Below are 21,248 nucleotides of genomic sequence, written 5' to 3'. Positions count from 1 at the left end.
ATCATTTTGAAGAAAAGTAATTTGATAAAATCTATTGATACATAGCAAAATTCAAACAAGATGTATTTAATCTACACACATGCTCGAGATTGGCCATTTCTAATGATAAACAGACTAAGATTACACACTTTTTTATTAGTAACCTTGAAACTGTCCAAATGACGTTGGGTAAAGGTCAATACATAGTCTCAGCTCAATCATGAGCTTCCAATATTTATCCATTACAAGAAATTATCCATTAATAAAAGTCACCTTGAACATGCCAAAATGACCTTGAATCAATGTCATATCAAACCCTCTGAAAATAAGTAATCTTGGTGAAGTATCAATATCCAACGCTTTTCCATTAGAAAGTGACTTTGAAGTTGCCTAATTATAAGTGGCCTTAGTTAAAGCTCATGACACTCAGATCAAAAGCACCAAGTATGAGTTATCAATGATTACCATCACAAGACATGGTGAGGGCAGGAATTTTACAATTTTTGACGGTGACCTCTTGAATTTGATCAAAAGGTCAAGATTATTACAAACCCTCACGTCATAAACAATCTTAGCGCAAAGTATGAACTTCCAGTGTTTGTTCATTTGAAAGCTTAAGGGCCGTAGACGAAGCTTAAAATTTTTGGACAGAGACATTGAAGTTACCCAAATGATTTTGGGTTAAAATCAAAACATATTCTCCGGTCGTAGTCAATCTTTATGTCAAGAATGAGCTTAAATTCCAATGGTTCTTTTTTACAAAGTTATGGACTTGGCACAACGTACTGCAAGGACAGACGGAGAAACAGCTAGACGGACAATTAGACTGACAAGGTGACAGCTAAATATGAAAGCTCTCATGTATATCTATAATTTTGCCAAAGTATAAATGTCTCTAACTTATATGGTTCAAAGTTATCAGGAAAGTTACAGTTTATGACAAATGTACAATATGGCATATGACAGACTGTCAGACAGGAGAAAACAATATGACCCCCCTTCCCGATCCTCGATCTCAGGACATAAAAATATACAAAGAAACCTATAACGTTTAACTGAGCAGAAAGATTTGGGCTGTTGGCCATGACTAACACATGTTACTGCATCTATTATTAACGATTATTAAGTCATATATTAAACTTTACCAAAAACAGTTGGTGTCTTTTAAAATAAGGAATCAAATAATTAGAAAGCTAGAAGTACATGTAACACACAACATGCCACGAAAAACAAATATGTTAAAATTTATCTCATAGTTGATGTGTATAAAAATTCCTCTTGACCTTTGCAACAATAGAACATCTGTAGTGACAATAACCGAAAAATTCTAGAGTAAACAACAGTTTACTATAGTCACATATACATGTAGTAACATACTGTACTTTAACTATACTTTACTATCGTATCAAAGTTTTAATATAGTAAATCAAAGTATTTTTAATGTGCTTTTCAAATTATTGTATAATGTATTTCATTTTCTCCAATTCTTGCGAATTCTTTTAATAAAACAGAAATATAACTTATGAATTAAAATATTATTTCCAACATTTACCTGATTAATATTGAATTTAAGACCCTAAATCTCATAAAAATTCTAAGTTTCAGAGTTTATTAAAGTATTACAGTATTAAAGTATGAACTATGGCAAACTATAGTTAACAATAATATATTTGTATATAAATTTTTTAAAATAAAACGTATTCTAAAACCAAAGCTAGAAAATAAAGATAATTAAATTTGAATAACACAAGAAAAGCTAAGGAAAAGTCATGCTCATCCTCTTTGTTGTTAGAGGAAAAAGAATGTGTGTTTTCTCAGAAAATATGACAACATCGTCAGGTAGTATGGTAATTGCATGTCAGTATATCTTTGCTCTTTAATGTAAGTAGATTACACAATATTAAAGCTCGAATCTGAAAATGAAGGAATGCAAGAGAAAGGCAGTATTCTTAAATTGCCATTTTGTTGTGCGCTTCTGATAAGTAGACTGCCTCATGTCTTTCCTTCTCAATAATAAAATTAATAATAATGATGATAATGAAATCCTTCAAATTTATTTAATTTATTTAATGAAATTTAGCAGAAAATATAAAGAGTTATAAGCACTTATCATGCTAATGTAATATTTATACTTATATATTTTTTCAGCTCAATAAAGAAATACCAGTGCACATACGTTTGTCGAAATCAATTTTCTAAAATCATTTTCCTATCGTTTTTTTCAATACCAATACTAAATGTCTCACATTCTTGTACATACTTAAAATTGATGAATCGAAATCTAATAACAAGGCAAATCCATCAAATTAAATATTTATAGTTCAAAAGTGGGATATTAAACTTTCAATTGAAATCCAATATATATATATTTTTTTTCATATTGATGAAAAATAATTATAGTAAGGTCATTTGCAACGTAGTACATGTACTTTACAATGTACCTTTCTTACTGATAAATTTCCAAGATAATTCCACAATGACATAAAATACGGTCAAGATATTTGCCTGTAATACAAGAAGAACCAAATATTGTCATATCTCATTCATATTAAAATCGAATTTTCTCAAAACCTGCTTTGTTCTTTACCTGTCCGTACAATAATAGTTACATTATTGAATACTTTTCTGTTAATCAGGTTACATTGCGCAAAATGTTACACAGGATATACAATGATAAAATATTAAAATTCTATTTTAGAAATTTTATGTAAAGCACTCAACTGTTCAAATTTCACTTTTATGAAATTATCTAATATATCATGCAGAAAGGAAACTTACAAGAGAGATAGGCAGACTACAATTGTACCTTTGAAGAAGAAAATCGTTTCGCAATGTTTCGAAAATTGTGTAATTGTTATCACGATAACGAAGGGTCATCAAGCTCAAAAGTACATTGAAACAATGCAAAGTTTGGGCAGAGCAAACACGGACCTCTAAAAGCATTAGAGGTGGGATCAGGTGCCATGGAGGATTAAGCATACCCTGTCGACCGGTCACTCCCGCTGTGTGCTCCTTGTCATGATCGGGAAAACAGACAATTCAGTGTGAAAATGAGGGCCTGAAAATTTGTATGAAAATATCTGTCAATATTCGACTTAAAGATAGATTATTGGCTAACAAGGTCAATGTGTCGATCATAGAATTGGTGAAATGTAGACTTTAAACGAGACTAATGATATCCTTATTTCATAAACTTATTCGTCTATAGCTTGTTTCATTTCAGAAATTGTTCGTACGTAGAACATGCTTGTGGGCATCGAATCAACTGGAAGACATAAACTCCATATGCAGGTGATAATTGTATATAGCTATAGCTACATGAATAAGGGAAGTCAAAGTCATCACGTTTATCATTAAGTTTAGTTGTTAGTTTGCCATTAATGTCTTTCTCTAGTAAACGGGTGTGTCAAACTCTGTGGTGTCTTGTATATCGAATCAACGTAGTAATAAAATTGAATATTGTTAATTGATAAAGCGCCATCGATAACTGAAGGCCACAGCAAGAAACTACTTATTTCAGGTAGAAGTCTCTGAATAAATTCTTCTACTTATTTATGAATACAAAACTAGGTCTGTTAATAAAGGGACACAATCAGTACCCATGGAAATTACACCAGAATGGAAGACCTGATCTCCACAAGCTACATAGATATTATCAATCAGAAACCAAAGCATCTTCTTAATCTCAACCTCTGAGTACGTTTGTGTAGAATAAACATGTTTTTTTTTCAAAAAATATGTAAGTTTGAAATTGACCAATGAAAAGGTTTAAGGTATGTTTATCTACGAGTTTCATTTGTAACGAAAAGCTGTTGTCTCTGATGTCAAAAAGCCTGGTCTTTAATTTATCGTGGGGAATTTTTGCAAAAAGTTTTTGAAAAGTCCTACGTTTTGATACTTTTGATTTTGGAAACAAAAATTGATTTCATATTTTCTAAAAGTTCCTAGGAGTTTTTAAGTATCCATATCTGATTTACACCAATTTTCCAATTTGTTGTTGTACGCTAATTTTGAAGTTTCTCTTTCACTGCTGTTAATATTTTGGTGAGGAGTAAAGAAAGAGCTTTGGTAGAACATTTACTACAACACGCTATGTACATGTATCTTTTTATGTGGTTTGGGAATCCAGTATAGGTATGGTAATTCAAATTCAATTTGGTTGTTGGGAATATTAAAAATATTTAAAACTGACATATCATTTTGAAGAATTTCCTCTTTAGATAGGGAACTATGAGTATAAGTCGGATTACCACTTGCAGAATTAAATCCAAGTTTCTCTAAAATACAATTATAATAATGAGCCTTACAAAATGCTTTGTCAGCTAGGATTATCACATATTAATTGTGTGATCTATTTTTTTTCACTTCTGAATTATTGAAGATGGTAGGATAAATGGCTTTCATTTTGCCCCTCAACAGTTTAATGCGAGATTTCAATATTCATCCGATACTTTTAATCCTTTCTGACAAAATGTCAAGGTTTTCTTTTTCATGTTTGGCCCATTGCCTGGAACATGAAATTTTAATACCAGTTAAAAAAATCGGGATTTTTTTTTAATTTTGGAACTTTTAAAATAAGTGATTTAAATTTCTTATTATTAACTCTATCCACGTCACCAGTCGTGACGTGTCCAAAAGGTCAATAGTTGTAAGGAGAAGAACATGAACACGTAGGAGGATTGTGTTTTACATGTTCGATAGAGTCCTTTTTTGCTTTGTAATTAAAAAAGTTTGGAAATAAAAGTTAAAGAATATTTGTAAAATATACATTGTGTGGACTTGAAATATGGTGGAATACAGATACTGGATCCTTTTTTGAATAAGTATGTTGCTAATATTTTCTGCGTCAATTCCTTTGTTGGCAAATTTAAGGTTAAGGAACAGACGGGTTACTTAAGTAATATTCTCTTCCGTAAAACGTGGCAGTTAAAGATTCCTGTGATTAGCATTATTCATATTCACAGAACTGAGCCTGTATTCCGGTGTCGAAGAATCCAAGTATGGATATTTTTTTTGGCCTTTTCAAATAGACTATTTATAACTTTCAAAGAGACAAAGTATTGTGCAGAAGTGATGAAGACACAACTGTTTATTTCATATGACATGTAAATCGAAAGAGACATCATGTATAATAGGTTTATAGTAAGACCGATGTACATGACTACGCTTACGTCTCTGTTTAATGTTAAACAGTCCCATTATATTACATTCACAATGCTATCCTGTGGACTTGAAGTAACTGGCTCTGATAAATCTTCCTTAATGTTTAGTTGCATATGAATGAAAATGTTCAATGTCGGATCTTTCGTAGTAAACAACAAAAAAGTACAAACTTTTGTCCTACCAATTAGGTTCAATAAAAACTCAGTGGTATCCAGATTAGAAAGTCATGAAAACCTTGTTTGAATAAGTAAGATAATCAGGGATGCTGCACCTAGAGACACAGGTCTAAAGTATTTATGGAGTAAATAATTTTATTAGAACAGGTGCTTGTTTTTTGTTTCCCCCTTTGTTATCATAATTATTATTTTTGTGGGAACCCTAAATCTTGCACTCATAAATGATACAACAGTTCAAATAAAAATATTCTGTCAATGATCAGTGAAGTTTAAGACCTCCTCAATTTCTGTCAACAATCATGACGTTTAAGACCTCCTCAATTGAACCATAAATAAAAAAAAATTGAAGATATTTTAACGATATTTAAAAATACATTATGTTAGCTGGTACAAGTGTAAATTCACCTTTATTTCAAAGAGGAATAAATACATGTAAATTATTTTTTACTTTGCTTAATTAGCATTAAAATTTGAATTAAAATGCGAATTGGATCATATTATCAGAATTATAGTTATTGAAAGTAAGATCAGAGAATGCAGAGAGTAGCACATAATCTTAGTATTCATATGTGTGTATTTCCAGTTCAGCATGATTAATAAAAACAGTTTATGATACAAGTTTATAATTTTTTTGTTGCTTTCTTAACTTTTGGTCAGCTCGTTACATTTAGATATAACCACTAGCTATGGGGATGCAGGTAAAGTCATGGAGTAAAATAATACATAGAATTGCAATATGTCTGCAATTTGTCTTTAATGGAATGAATCATAGAGACCAGCTAAAGAGTTAACCTTCACTTAGCTGTACATTCTTCTAAGAATGGTAGAAATTTTAGCAGAGATATATGTAAAAAATTTCTTTATGAATAAAAAAAAAATTTGATGATTCTTTTGGAATTATCTGAAATACTTACTTTTAAACTTGTTTTTCATCACTTTAATAAAGGTAAAATAAGAAATAACTTGAACTACAGTGTATTCCCTGCAAGATATTCTGATGTAAACATGTAGCTTTTTAAACTTACTTATTTTGTAAAAGGAATATATATCTCTCTTTTTAAAGAGCATAATGCTATGCAAAAGTATGTAACTCGAAAACCTGCAATAACGATTCAACTATACATGTATATCTTATTATAAAAAAAAACAAGTAATGATTTATTGAAAATTAATTTAACTACGGTTAAGAAAAATTCTTGATAAAAAATCACATTGTAGAAAGAAGCACAGTGTCAGGCACTATGTACTAAATCCTATTATCTCTAAAAATACAGATGTAAAGAGGTCTATCGTATAATGTGTCTGCTCCTGTGTTTTGAAGGAAAAAATAAACTTTATATTAATTACTAAGGAATTTCAAAGGCATTATAAATGTACAGAAAGTCTTTATTTGTCCTTTGCTTGTGGTGCTGAAAATCACTACCTTCAAATATATTTCATGTTAGAGTATAGAAAATCTGTTCTCGTTTTTTGTAAACAAATTTAAAAGTGACAATCTTATTGATTGTCTTAAAAATAAATTTTTTCATGCAACAAAATCAGTCAGACTTTTAATCGTCAACTATCCATATTTGTTTAGCAATACCATTATCACCTGTATTTGGTATCCTTGTCCCCCAACTAACTGGGTGTGCAAGAGGATGTTCTAGGTACTGTCAATTTTTAAACCGAATCAGACTACTGTACCATAGATGATGTTATACATGTCAACAATCTCGTTAAGTTCAGCATTTGGCAAATTCTATATGGTCGTAATAATGGCCATTTTTTGCAAATATTATCCTTTCTTTAATTTTGCTTGACATATTTCATAGTACTTAGTATTTGTTAGATCATTGCATTCAAATAAGGTTGACTCCGGATTACTCCTTTGCCTAATAATTGACAGAGCACACTGTGCTTGAAACTGGGATACAAGGGATGCTTACTCCTCCTAGGCACCTGATCCCACCCCTGTTTTCATCTTGTATTCTTCATAGAATGTATTAGAGTTGACTACTGTTTGTGAACTTCACCTTTTTTCATGACTATATACGTATGATTAATTTTGCAACATTATTATTGTGACATGTAATTCATTTATTGGTATCCAAAACAATTCCGTCGACTTGTAACCGAGCTTTTGTTTCAGTGAAATACATTATGAACTATCATATATTTGAACAAAATCATTTTGAAATGAGTATAAATGATTGGAATCCTGAAATATAATTAAAAAACCTAAGTAAATTGCAATCAGAGTGAATAAATTGCTTAATTGTAGAATGTGAAGATGACGAATAGTGATCAATTTCATAAAGAAAAAGCGAATCGTGAACAGGGCAAAAATACGGACCTCTGGAAACACCAGAAGAGGGATCAGGTTTCTAGGAATAGGCATCCCCTATTGACCGGTCACATTCGCCGTGGGCCCCATGTATTTATCAGGTGCAGTGTATACGCAGTACTCCATATGCAAATTTAGTGACTGTCGAAGAAATAAAATTGCATTAGCAAGTAATATGACTACTTTAAAAGACATTTTATTACAGGGTTAATACTTTCGTGCCATGAGTAAATTACATGTTGACCGGAATTAAACATGTACGCACTTAATATAAATATCTTGCAAGTCAAGTAATCAGTAGGAAAAAAGTTGCATAAAGGGGTCAGAAATATTCCATCATAATTGGTAAATAGTATGTTTATTAACTAGATTTTATCAGATGCGATAATGAGAGCACTTTGGCTGACAACATCAATAATATAAGACTAGATTTTCAACGTTACAATAATTTTCAGAAAAGTACACTGTTCAAACCTTTTGCATCACAAATAATAACTTTTTTTTTTCGAGTTTTTCATCTAGGGGCTAAAAACCCCTCTTCCAAATAAGTACCTTAATAGACTGTCAAAATCATGCGTTTTTTATGTTGAATTAAAAAAAAAGTTTTTTGTTTTTCTAACAAGTTGCCTGTGTATTATTTCTTTCTAGCTTGTACTGACTCTGAACATTATTCAATTTAATGAATTATTTCAAAATAATATTTGCCATTATCTATACAATACATGTAAGTGTATTTGGGGATTACTGTATGATTTACCGAATTATTCGGAATTTATCCAAATTTACTTACACGGTCTTTTACAGTATTTGCATTTAAATGAGGAAATGTATTTAATCAAGAAGTATAAAAATATATCTTAAGATTGAATAGGAAATGTTATATAAAATTAGATTATTAATTAATACGTCACATCTTTTGTCCACACTAGCTTTCTACACTAGGTTACGTTGTAAATGATGTAAAAATAGACAGCCATAAGTGACCTTTCCTCTCTTAAATTTTTAACAAGCTTTTGAGATTAAAACGGATCTGTGACCTTCTTCTTTGTACAAGAGTCAGTTCTTTACGTGCAGTAAGTTCAAAACCATGTCAAGTGGCTCTAAAAAGACCAGAGGATGGTACCAAAATTATGCTGTATCACATTTTACGTCAGTTTGAAACCTGATTTTATATAAAGATTTTCATAGTTTGATGAAAAAACCCATAGAAAAACAGTTGATTTTCTCTCAAACTGATTTCCATGATTATGTTTTTAAAAATAATTTTCAATATACTATTTTGTTGAAAATGACAGTCAAAAAGGATGATATAAATAAACACAAAAATACATGGCTATATCAAGATATATAAAAGAAAAGAATTCTTTTATGAACAGCAAGGAAACGTTCTAGGCAAAACACTCGTTTTATTTACGGTTCATATAGCCTCCACAAGAACTCATTTACGAAACAACCTTTTAAATCAAATAAAAGACGCAGTTATTACCGAAGATCTTGTTCTCCTAAATCAAACAGTTATTAGATGTAATTTTTATCTGTGAATCAGGCTAGCCGCAGTTTTCACCAAACCAGAATTTGGCAATTACTACTGTGAGTTAACTGTGAGCGTAACTAGATAATAAAGAGATGATGTATTGCCAGACGACAGATATTTGGACTCTTAACCATTTCTTGCTATCGCCACAATCTCTTTATACTCTATAGTTGTTTTCTGATCAAAGAACGAAAATCAAACCGCAATGATATCGCTCATTAGGGGCAATAACCTGCTGTGACGCGCGTGTTCGATTAGATCCAGGCAGTTTCTTACTCATACGTTAATTTGCCTTTATAGCTTTTTAAATAAACGACGTTGCCTAGTGTTTTAAAACTTTGATTTGATTTGTAACAATTCCCCAATCACCTTAATCTGTCTTGACATCCCCATGCTTAGTGTTTGCATCTCAGGGCGTTCTCCGTGATAACTTGCAGCACGTGTTCCCGCCTCAGCTTTAAAAGTTTCGTAAAATAGCAGGGATCCGATGAATTTTAATACCTTTCTTTTCCGTATGTGCTCTATAAGTGCGGTTTTATTGTTTATCTGTAGATATCATTCAACCGTAGATTAAATAGCTGGCATAAGGTGCTCATCCAAACCCGATCACAAAAAACCAGTCATTGTGTATTAATTTATCTAGACAAGTGGTAGATTGCGAAATGTTGAGCTTCACCCAGTGAACGTTTTCAGTTGGATGGGATTTGTCTCAAGAAAAGACAGGTAGACGCTTTATCAGACAGATCTAACACAAGCAATGTAGATAATTTACATAAACGTTGCTCAGACAAAGTTAAAACAAAGTTTATCAGTATCATATGGTTTTATTTGACAACAGAAAACAATTTTGGTTAACAAAATGCACTCACCAATATTCTTGCGAGAGTTAGCTTTTTTTCTTGTAAATTCTCCTCTATTTTTTTTCTCTAGGATGATTTACGAGTCTGGTTGAACAGCTGTCATTCAGATCATAAAAATAAATAGCATCCAATAAGATACAGTTTATCTTGAAGAGTGATCTTGTTAATATTAACGAAGTGTACTATGCTGTCATTAATGCTACAAAATCCAGCATTTTACGATTATCAAGCTAGTGTATATCTGTCTGGCTGTAGTAATTAAGATATAACGCGTCAATGTCGTAATGACTTGGAGAGAAAAAAGTTTACTACATGCATTATAATCTTATCGTTATTTAATGACATAAGTTTGTAAATCACTTTTACCTCTGTGTACGAAATTTTTACCACTTGTATGTTATTTCAGGATTTCTTTTACATTTAACGTCTTTTCTGATGAAATAGAATGCCAAAACTTTCGACACATTTGCCTCACGATTGACATCTAAAAACCAGAATTTTCTTCCATGCAGTCAAAACATGTCTCTAAGCCAGAAATTTCGAAGACGTCTTCAATTAACTTTTTATCAATTTATTTTTGGTTGGAAAACATTATCTTTTTTTAAATAGCTTGAAGATTTACTCACATATTGAATAGTACGAAAATAGGTAAAAATTAAAACAATTCTGTTTTCATATATATATATTCACACTTGAAGGAAAAACATATAAACGCGTAAAATTGTATTATTTGAAGATATTCCCTGGAGAATCCAGGAAGGACTTAACCAATGGTCTTGTCTATTTTTAAGATTAAAATAAATGCATTAAAATATCAATCAGGGCACCTTCTAATACAACTCTAAGGACCACATCCACTATTTTAAACTTATTCCTCATCCTAACACCATATAATACAACCACAGCTTTAACATTAATTTACTCCTAAACAAGCATGCTACATAATAATTCATAAATTTATAATAAAAAAGGAGATTATTAACAACAATGTTTCAATATGTACTTAAGAAAATTAGATTTATTTAAAAATATTTAAATATTACAGATACATTTTAGAAATGAGCCTACTTTTATAGAATTTTCGAGCAATTTGAAAAATATAAAATGGATATATATAATACACTTTGGTCTAAGCATGACAAAAATAAATAGATGCAGTGTAAATAAATATACATACTTATTTCTCAATTATAAATTAAAAAATAAACAAGATGTGTTTGTGAAACAGTGATGCCTCCGTATGGCAACTTAAAGCGAAAGTTAAACTTTCTAAAATGCAAATCAAATATATTGGTACCCAAAGTAAGGTCTTATCTCAAAGAATATACCTGTGAAATATGAAAGCCCTAGAAGCAAACATTGAAAAGATATGGAAAAGTTTAAAAATGTTCAGTGAGTCAAACATCAAGGTCATAGTAAAATGGTCAAAATTAATGGTGTCCAAGGAAAGGCCTTCTCACTAGAAATATACATGTGAAATATGAAAGCCCTAGCATCAACCATTAACGTTATGGCCAAAAATATTGTTTTTCAAAAGTAGATCAAACTCCAAGGTCAAGGTCAAAAGGTCAAAGTTGTTGGTATCCAAGGTAAGGTCTTGTCACAAGGATTACATATGTGAAATATGAAAGCGCTCGCACCAACTGTTCAAAAGTAATGGCCAAGGTTAAAGTTTTCCAAAAGTATGTCAAACTCCAAGGTCAAGATCAAAGGGTCAAAGTTCTTGGTATCCAAAGGAAGGTCTTGTCACAAAGATTACATATGTGAAGTATGAAAGCCCTAGCGCCAACTGTTCAAAAGTTATGGCCAAGGTTAATGATGGGTAAAATTTTATAAAACTTGGTCAAAGTCCAAGGCCAAGGTGAAACGGTCAAATATGATGGTACCCAAAGAAAGTTCTTGTCACAAGGAATACACATGTGAAACATGAAAGCCATAGCTCCAACCAATCAAAAGTTATGGCCAAGGTGAAAGTTTTTGCAGACACACAGACAGACAGCTAGACAGACGGAAGGACAGGGCAAAAACTATATGCCCCCAAATCTTCGATTACGGGGGCATAATAAAAACTACTATTATTTTTGACGTACATGCATATTGAAGATGATTTTCGAAAGTTCATGATCTTACGAAGGTCATGATCGTATGACCTTATAGTCTTCACTCTTACGCTGTATATGTTTTAGGTATTGCATTAGTGCTTTCTGAATGAAAAATATCACAGCCCCATGATCTTTAGAACTGAAATACATTACTTATATATACATTCCAATTAACATTTATTTCACTCAAAACACAGAAATTGGCAAACTGTCTAAAATGTATGATTAATATTTTTATTTTAGCGTAAAATATTGCTGTCAATCTGTAATATCGGCATTTATCTTAATCGATTTATAATTTAGGAGGATGCCAATTTATAGAATTTTGTTACAAAGGAACATAAGAGAGAAAACATATCCTACATAAATACATGTCGAGGGACATGTTTTTTTTAAATATGCATAGAAATAGGATTGATTGATTTATTGTATGTTTTACGTCCCGTTCGAGAATCTTTCACTCATATAGAGACGTCACCATATACTGGTGAAGGGCTTCAAATTTAGACCTTTACTCGGCACTCAGGGCCATTGAGCAGTGATCGAGGGATCTTTATCGTGCCAACGCCTGCCGTGACACAGGGCGTCGGTTTTTAAGGTCTCATCCGAAGGATCCACAGCTTTCACTTCAAAGTGCCGAGCGCAAGGCGAAGGAACAGTTGCTACCTATTTTTTATCGACTTAGGTCAGTTGCGGCCGTGATTCAAACATACGACCTTCCGATCATGGAACGAGCGCTCTTCCAACTGAGAAACAGGATTGAAGAAAGAAAGATAACCGTAGAAGTTTCAAATAAAATATTCAGCTGTGTTGTCAAGCACTCTCAAATGAACATCAACGCATAGTCTTAATTCGAAGTTGATTTTTAAAAATAAAATATATTCCCACAACGTAATTAATGTCATTAAAATGATAACTTCAGTAATCATCTGTTTAATATTTGTGTTTTCTAATTGTTCTTTGTTAATGGTTATCATAAACTGTATGGAATTTAATAAAGTTTACAAATAAAGAAAAAAAGTTTTGGAGGAATAACAAAACATCCCTGAAAATTTTTAGACAAAATTATCTATACATATTTCATATAACACACAAACACACAAAGTGGAATACACACGTCAGATTGACAGTGAAATGGAGGAAGATAACGAACAGCTGTGTGGTCAATCGCATAATTCCTGTAGACAAAACAAATCGTAATCAGGTAAAACACGAACCCCTGGAAACCACAGAGGTGAGACAGGTGCCTCGGAGGAGTAAGCACCCCCTGTTTACCTTTTAGATTCCCGAGAATTCTCTGCTGTTCGGGTATACGGACAAATCCTTAGTCTGAATTGGTATAAAATCAATATTAATGGCTAATAATATGGTACATGCATGATACATGTAAGTCAATATACTACCCAAAGAAAGGTTGTATTTGCAAACAAAGTCATTATAACGACCAGAAAGTTTGTGAAAGGCTGACGTTAAATAAGATAGTTGAAAACCCTGCTAATATTAACTTGTTTGTCGGTAACCTACCTCTATTTACAAATAAGTCGTGCTCAGAATAATAATAATAGCATTTTGGCATTTCCAATGCACATTTTAGATATATTATTGAAAACTTGCTACTCAATTTTTTCACCATATTTTGTCTTATCAGGGCCCGATTTGCACCTTTCCCGGACAGAGAAAGGCAATTTTGCATACTTTTACAGAATGGCACAACAAGAACAGCACTTTTGGGGAAAATCTGGAGCATAAACTTTTCTCTCCATCCCATAGATCCAGTATCGAGAACGTGTATCTTTCCAAGTAAAGTGGACCTCCGTCACCGGAACAGCAAGCAAACGTTGTCTCTGTAAAATATTATGTAGGTTAATTAAGTTTGGTCACCTTCTGAATATAACTCTGGTCAATTAAGTGACTAAGTATAATTATAGAAAGATATGTTGATTTAATACATCTTTATCATATTGATTGTAATTCCGTTTTTTTTTTTTTTTTTTTGGTAATATTGATAACATATATTTTTTTTAATTATTCAAATATTTCAGAACCACGCCTGTTGATTTATTCTATGTTTTAATATGCATCATATTTACATGTTTTATCTATCATTCATATTCCTGGTTCTTACATCAATTAAGAAAGCCCTGGCTCATGCATGATACTCCCAAACGTTCTTAACCCTGCTGTACCTGTCTGTTTTTATTTAATCTCACCATTTACTATGAAAATTGAACAAACTTAATCTTCTGATATAAACTGAAAAAGTTTAATTATCACGGATACCTGTCTTTTTATTCTCTCATATGGAAAAGCATGTTTATGCTCGTTGATGATTCGTTTTGAATTGTTGTTGATTTCTTTTATCGGGTGGGTTGTTATTGGGAATACCTTCAATTAAAATTATTTATTTAATGATTTCTACTTCTTAAAACAGATTTGAAATGGCTGGATCATTGATTTGACAGATATTTGATGTAAAACAATATTTATGAGGTTTTTTTTTTAATTTTGAAATATTTGCTATTACCTGGTCTAAATCTTGCTCAAACACCACTTTGCCGCTTACATTTTTTACCAACTGATCTGGCATGTCAGATCGCTGAAAAATGTAATCCCTCACGTGATTTATGCTGCAAATATACCATCATTTATCTATATTTGTTGTCAACATGTGCAAAAGTCTTTCAATGTGTCTACATAGAGGTTAAAAATTATATTAACTTCTTACGTATTTTTTTTGTAATCAATGAGCATATTGGTATTTAAAAAAAAAAAAACAAAAATGTAATACATGTATATCACAATTACAGATCATGAAGGGGGAAAAATGATTTTAATGAATTTGCATATTAAAGACCATTGCCAATGACCTTTCATCAAATCTTTGCTTTGCTTCAGTGATAACTTTAAACTTTGATTTACCACATTTAACTATAGTAAGCTTTAGTTAACTAAAGAAAAGTATAGTTTACTATAGTAATTTTGTGAGGGATTTGGTTGTATAGAAATATGAAGATAACGAACAGTATTCAATCTCGAAAGTCCAATAAAACGATACAAATTTGGAGCAGAGCAAACATGGACCTCAAAATTTAGAGGTGGATCAGGTGCCGTGGAGAAGTGAGCATCCCCTGTCGACCGGTCAGGACTGTTTAGGAGAAAATCAATGTTCTATTTCAGTCATCAAAAAACAGGTGCTCATGCTCGTTGTCCTTTGGTAAATTTTATTTCAGATAAGGAAACATTTAATTCCCAATCGAACAATATTTCCTTGAACAAATTTAATATAATAAATTTTTATTTTATTTTATACTTTATAGACTCTTTGATGTCTATAAAGCAATTACTGTTTCTAAGGATACTCTTTAAATTCCCATAATGTAGCTTTGAAATCAACTGCTCGTCTTCATGAAGACTCTTTACTCTCAAATATCTACATTTTTTCATTCATTTCTACTGGTATATAAATCAGCAGATCCAATTATTCTTTGAAATTAGTCAAAATATTCCATATTTATAACACAATTTCAATCTCCTCACAATGCAAATATATTTGGATATGCCAAGATTATTTTACTCATTTAAGTACATGACGGATATTTGTATTATAAGAGTGTCATTTTAAAATGCCGATATGTTATAAAAGTATTATTCTTATGGTTTAAAAAAATCCGCTTTTGAGATTACTTTTTTCGATACTTAAGACAATATTTGATACGCTTACAATTTGACAGTAAGTTCAGTGTACGTCTTCATGTTTCTGCATCCATTACATTCAGTACATATCGCCCTACCACTACTGGAACACTTATTACACCTAGAATCAAAAATATAAAGATTAAATACATTGAATATACGTAATTGGGATCTTACTCCTCTGGGGAGCTCTAATAATAATCTACTCTGATTGTAAAAAAAGGAATGTTTAAAAAAATACATTCCTCTCTCTCTCTCTCTCTCTCACATATCACAGACAAACACACCCTCACACACACGTGTGGTTTTCAAATGATATCTATAGAATCTCGAAATGATCATCCTTACTTCAAGAATCCTGTATCTTTACACCATGGACAAGCATGATTGACATTACTTCCCAACAACATTTCAGATTCCCGATTACGTTGCCATTTACTACAGGAGCAGTCCTTTTGTCCGTTACCATGACACTCCGGACACTGGATGTAACCACGTCCTATACAATTGTTACATGGCTATAGAAAAAGACGATAGTTCTCCTTTCAAAATCATTGCTAAAATCAATACTCAAGATGACGTTTTTTTTTTTTTTTCCCCAAAAATAGTCATAATTGCTATACAAAAGTTTCTAAAACACATACGGTTGATTATTTTATTTTCAAACCCACGTATATATAAAAAAAAACAATTTACACAATATCGTTGACTTTAAATATTCTATTTTTTAATTTATGATTAGAGGACATTAAAAGTAATATTTCAGATACATAAATTCTTAAATAGTTTCCTTCAAAAAGAACTCACACGAATATACTCTGTGTGCGGAATTTTCATTTTCTTAGTGTGATTATGAAAGATTTTATCTGCATTACACAGTACATCCCAAGGCGAGGGCGCAGAGCCGTTTTCAGAGCCATCAACGCTTCCTCCGTGATGTGGCTTACGTTTGCATTCTGTTTTTCGTGATTCAGTAAAAGTTTCTAAAATATACTAAAATAAAAAGAATGAATAAATAAAAATATACTAAAATAAATAATAATGAACAAATAAAAAAAATATACTAAAATAATAAATAGTGAATAAATAAATAAAAATATACTAAATTAAAAAATAATGAATAACTAAATAAAAAGATACTAAAATAAAAAAATGAATAAATAAATAAAGATATACTAAAATAAGCAAATAAATAAATAAACAAATACTATGATATAAGTTGCTTATGTATTAATTTTACTGTTTTATTGTTTTTCATGATTATTTTTTATTTGACAGCTCTTATACATTTTACCAATGAAACTTACACACAGGTGTGTAAATAAACCCTTAACTACATACGTGATAAGCAGTTAAACCATTATTTCTGGTGATGGTCATTTCTTTGGCAGCATTTGAATCTAAACAACAGCTTTCAGCAGCATAATCGATCATAGCCTGCTTACAAACCGCCTGATCAAGGTTATCAATGCTGAAGAAAGAGGGAATACTTAAAATACATAATAAATGCCCTTTTCACCAATGTATACATTCAATTGGATTTCATTCATATGTGTACTTGATAGGGATATCTTCATGATTTTGTCTAAAAACCATCTGAAAAATACATTTGTAATGATTTTCTTTTGTTTATAAATTCTAAATCTTAAAAAAATTGCTCACTCTTTGAACTGCATGGGTTGAGGATATACTGTTTGTGGCTGCATTGGAGGCGGAGGAGGTATTAACGCCACTGAAATTATATTATATATTACATTATAATATTCTAATATGATATTATATTATAAAATTTTCATTTTTTAAACTGTTTCTCTTTGATAAATCTAAATATTTCCATTTCTATTTTTTTCTCTGTGATAACTCTTTGAAAGATAGTTGAGTTGATTTCTTGATCATTCTACCGGAATGCAAATTTCGCCAAGCAATATGTCAGGGGCTAAGGTGGCCTAATTATATGCATGTAAATCTACTGCGTCTGTCTTTGTGTCTGACGCTAAGGAGGCCTAATACGCATGTAAATCTCGTGCGGCTGTCTTTGTGTTTGACGTCAGTGGGCGGGGACTATTGAAATTAACATGGGAGGCCTCGTATAATTTCAATCTATTAGTCTACATCTTTAAAATATAAATTCACAATTTTCATTGAAGTATAAGGAACCACTGTCTAGTTAGTACAATATGCCAGGGACATCAACGATAGTTGGAACCGTGGGGCGAAGCCCGTTATGCAAATTATCCCACGTTTCCAACTATCGTTGATGCCCTGGCATATTCTACTAACTAGACAGTGATTCCTTAAATAGGTCAAGTGCCTTACATGCATGTCAAATATCATTGTGTCTGACGTCAGTGGGGCTATGATATTAACATGGAATGCTTTATGTATTTCAATTCTATTATAGACAGCATTTTTGATTTATATTTATATTTTTTATACACATAAATGTAAATATTATACAATTATGGACTCTTTCGGTGGTGAATATGGTTTGTAATTCACCAGAAAAATATCAATATTGACCGAGGCGAAGCCCAAATCGTGGACATCGGGGTTTTATCGAAAAATAATGCGCGCACTGAGCTGAAATATTCAGCAAATCTTTATTTATCATATTTAAGTACATCTTAATATTTTTGATAAATTATAGGCAAAACTGAGGATTTTATTATAATTTAATGTGCACAGGGTATGGCCCTACAGCGCACGACCAAAATTTTAGGGTTTTATCAGGGAATATGCGAGTGTTATTTCGGAATAAAAGTATTAAATAGATAAGATTGGGGTAAAAATTAACATGTTTTAAATCACCATATCTTATGTCGCAATTTGGAAAATTTCAAGGAATCAAATTTAATTTTTGACATTATTCCGAGCATTTGAAATAGGAAAGTGATAAACGTAACAAGAGAAAAATTTGATGACGTTACGGCGCACCGGAGAGTAGTTCATTTATATGAAGATTAAGTAATGACGTCTTAAGAGACTTTATATGATAACAGAAAATAACAAATTAAGTATACAAATATATCAGTTCATGTAATACCTTAGTTTTCAGGTGGATGGGCATTTTTTTTAAGCGGAAGCTCTTTGATCGAGTCCCCTCCAGGGTAGAGCAAAACATACAGACAGTAAGCCACTGGTAATAACGAAAGCCGCTATCACTGCAGACCGTCGAAAAAAAGATTGTCCATCAAGTTCGATGAAAGTGAGAGTACCTTCCATAACTTACTAAAACAAATCTTCAAAAGGTCCCATGTGTGTGCAGAATTGGTCCCTCGACTGTTCATTGGGGAATAAAGGGGAACTCGAGTGTGTACATCAGTGAAATTCCCAGAATTTAAATGGTTTTTTTTCCAAGCAAAGATTAAATGTGACGTTGCTTAAGACACATGACGTTATCATCCGTGCGCCGTAAGACGATACAACACATAACTTAAAATCCCATTTTTTTTTTTGTCGATTTGAACATATATCAACTTGAAATTTGCTATGTATATTGAGAAAAAGTGTACTAAGGAGTAGGGAAAATTTTAGAAAGCAATGTTGATTATTTTTTACTCCAGGGAACTTGTCCACAATTATACTGGACAACCCTCGTATATTATATTTTATGATTATATTTTTATGATTGAATAATTTCTAGCTCTCTGATCATGATTGGCTGATATCCAACATTGTAGAAAAAATATTACTTTAAGTTCACCTACACGTGACCTTCCAAGAGAACATAAGGATTTATTTTCTTTACATGGGCTAAAATAGATTGAGAACTTCTAAACTGAAACAATAACTTATAAAAAGTTATTTCAGCTTCGCCTGATTTCAACTCAGGTGAACATTTCATCATTATTGGGGTTGGGTGTTTGCCCACCCTGCGTTTTCAAAGCCCACCCTGCCTTTCCAAGAATAAATTTATACTATTAATTAAGTATGAAAATGTTCATTGAAAGGCGCGTTGAAACCACTCCCACTTTTTTTTTTAATCTTAGGCAATACCTATAGTCAAAACCCTCCAATTTTATTTCCCACCGTTCATGCCCAAGAAATAAGATTTTGGTACTTAATGAATTCTCCTTTATTTTATTTGGCTTGTTATACAGTTTTCAGCTAAGTTATTATGATTTTCCTTCTTGTCTCCCCAGCCTCCTCCCTTTGAAATGAATGCTTCATGCTTACATTCATTTTATATTTCCTACATAGCTCCGTAAAAAAGATTAAATAATTCCAGATTACTTTATTCTTTTCTCACTGCATTTAGTAAAGATTTCAACAAATAAAGATATAATGGTTTGTTTAACGAGTTTGTGTTATTTAATCATTACATGTAAATCATATCTTAAAACAATTATTCTTTTTTAAGGCAATACGATGAATTAGCCTACGGAGGAGTACAATATTCTAGAAGTACAATTATAGTTATCTCGCTCTTTGGGCAAGTTGAATATTGTAATCCTCCGCTAAAATTATCATACTTACCTCAAAACCAGAAATAGTTGTGTTATTATATATATAATATACTATAAATATGATATATTATACAATATTATACAATATTGATAATACAATAATATAATTATATATATATATATATATATATATATATATATATATATATATATATATATATATATATATATATATATATATATATATATATATATATATATATATATATATATATATATATATATATATATATATATATATATATATATATATATATATATATATATATATATATATAATTATATTATTGTATTATCAATATATATATATATATATATATATATATATATATATATATATATATATATATATATATATATATATATATATATATATATATATATATATATATATATATATATATATATATATATATATATATATATATATATATATATATATAAGCTTAAGACTTACTTTTGTATAATAAAAATTGAGCTGAGGTTTGGAGACGAATCAAAGACTGTTAATCTCCCCTCTGTTAATGCTCAACATATATGCATGCATATATATATATAAATATGTTAATATATTAACTGATTACCCTGATACTTAATCAATGCAAGGGTCGAAGCAAAGTAAAAATAGTACTCTTTGATAAGCATTGAAGTTCTAAGGAACTTCCTTTTAAATAAAGAACTTTTTTCCTGCCAATAAAATGAACGTTTTCAATGATTACTATTTTATCAGATGTAAAGGTCAATGTTTTATATAAAACAAGGATCTTTGACGAATCTAAAGAATTATAAGGAACTTCCTTGTCAATAAAACAACTTCTGCATGCAAGTTTGAAGTACTACTTTATGACACTAATAGTCTTAAAGTTTTCATCATTGCAAAAAGCTGATATTTTTATGACGTCGACTTTAACTCTACATGGTAAATATGTTACTAATCATATAAATGTAC

The 21,248-nt window shown here is 31.0% G+C and overlaps 1 protein-coding gene across 1 annotated transcript; it reads right to left on the bottom strand.

Annotated features, from left to right (window-relative positions):
* Positions 1 to 13,830: 13,830 nt before the first annotated feature.
* On the bottom strand, positions 13,831 to 19,055 carry LOC133195270 (protein SSUH2 homolog). Its single transcript, XM_061331123.1, has 9 exons — positions 19,049 to 19,055; positions 17,496 to 17,565; positions 17,175 to 17,304; positions 16,641 to 16,826; positions 16,182 to 16,351; positions 15,862 to 15,954; positions 14,665 to 14,767; positions 14,421 to 14,525; positions 13,831 to 13,984 (listed from the first exon to the last, which is right to left on the bottom strand). Exons 1-9 carry the CDS (start codon positions 19,053 to 19,055, stop codon positions 13,838 to 13,840), a joined length of 1,011 nt encoding a protein of 336 aa, XP_061187107.1. The 3' UTR covers positions 13,831 to 13,837.
* Positions 19,056 to 21,248: the final 2,193 nt, after the last annotated feature.

Source organism: Saccostrea echinata, unplaced genomic scaffold, assembly GCF_033153115.1.
Source record: "Saccostrea echinata isolate AGI-Se365-2 ecotype Australia unplaced genomic scaffold, CSIRO_AGI_Sech_v1 ptg000029l, whole genome shotgun sequence".
Classification (NCBI taxonomy): domain Eukaryota; kingdom Metazoa; phylum Mollusca; class Bivalvia; order Ostreida; family Ostreidae; genus Saccostrea; species Saccostrea echinata.
Note: the sequence above shows the minus strand (reverse complement) of the source record. Positions and strands in the feature narration are given on the sequence as shown.

Bases quoted from the DNA above. Each gene is read 5' to 3' on its own strand.
- LOC133195270 (XM_061331123.1), bottom strand. The intron at 15,955-16,181 runs GTAAGGATGATC...TTTTGATTCTAG, and splicing joins AAAGATACAGGATTCTTGAA to GTGTAATAAGTGTTCCAGTA. The intron at 14,768-15,861 runs GTAAGCGTATCA...GTATATTTGCAG, and splicing joins ACTGAACTTACTGTCAAATT to CATAAATCACGTGAGGGATT.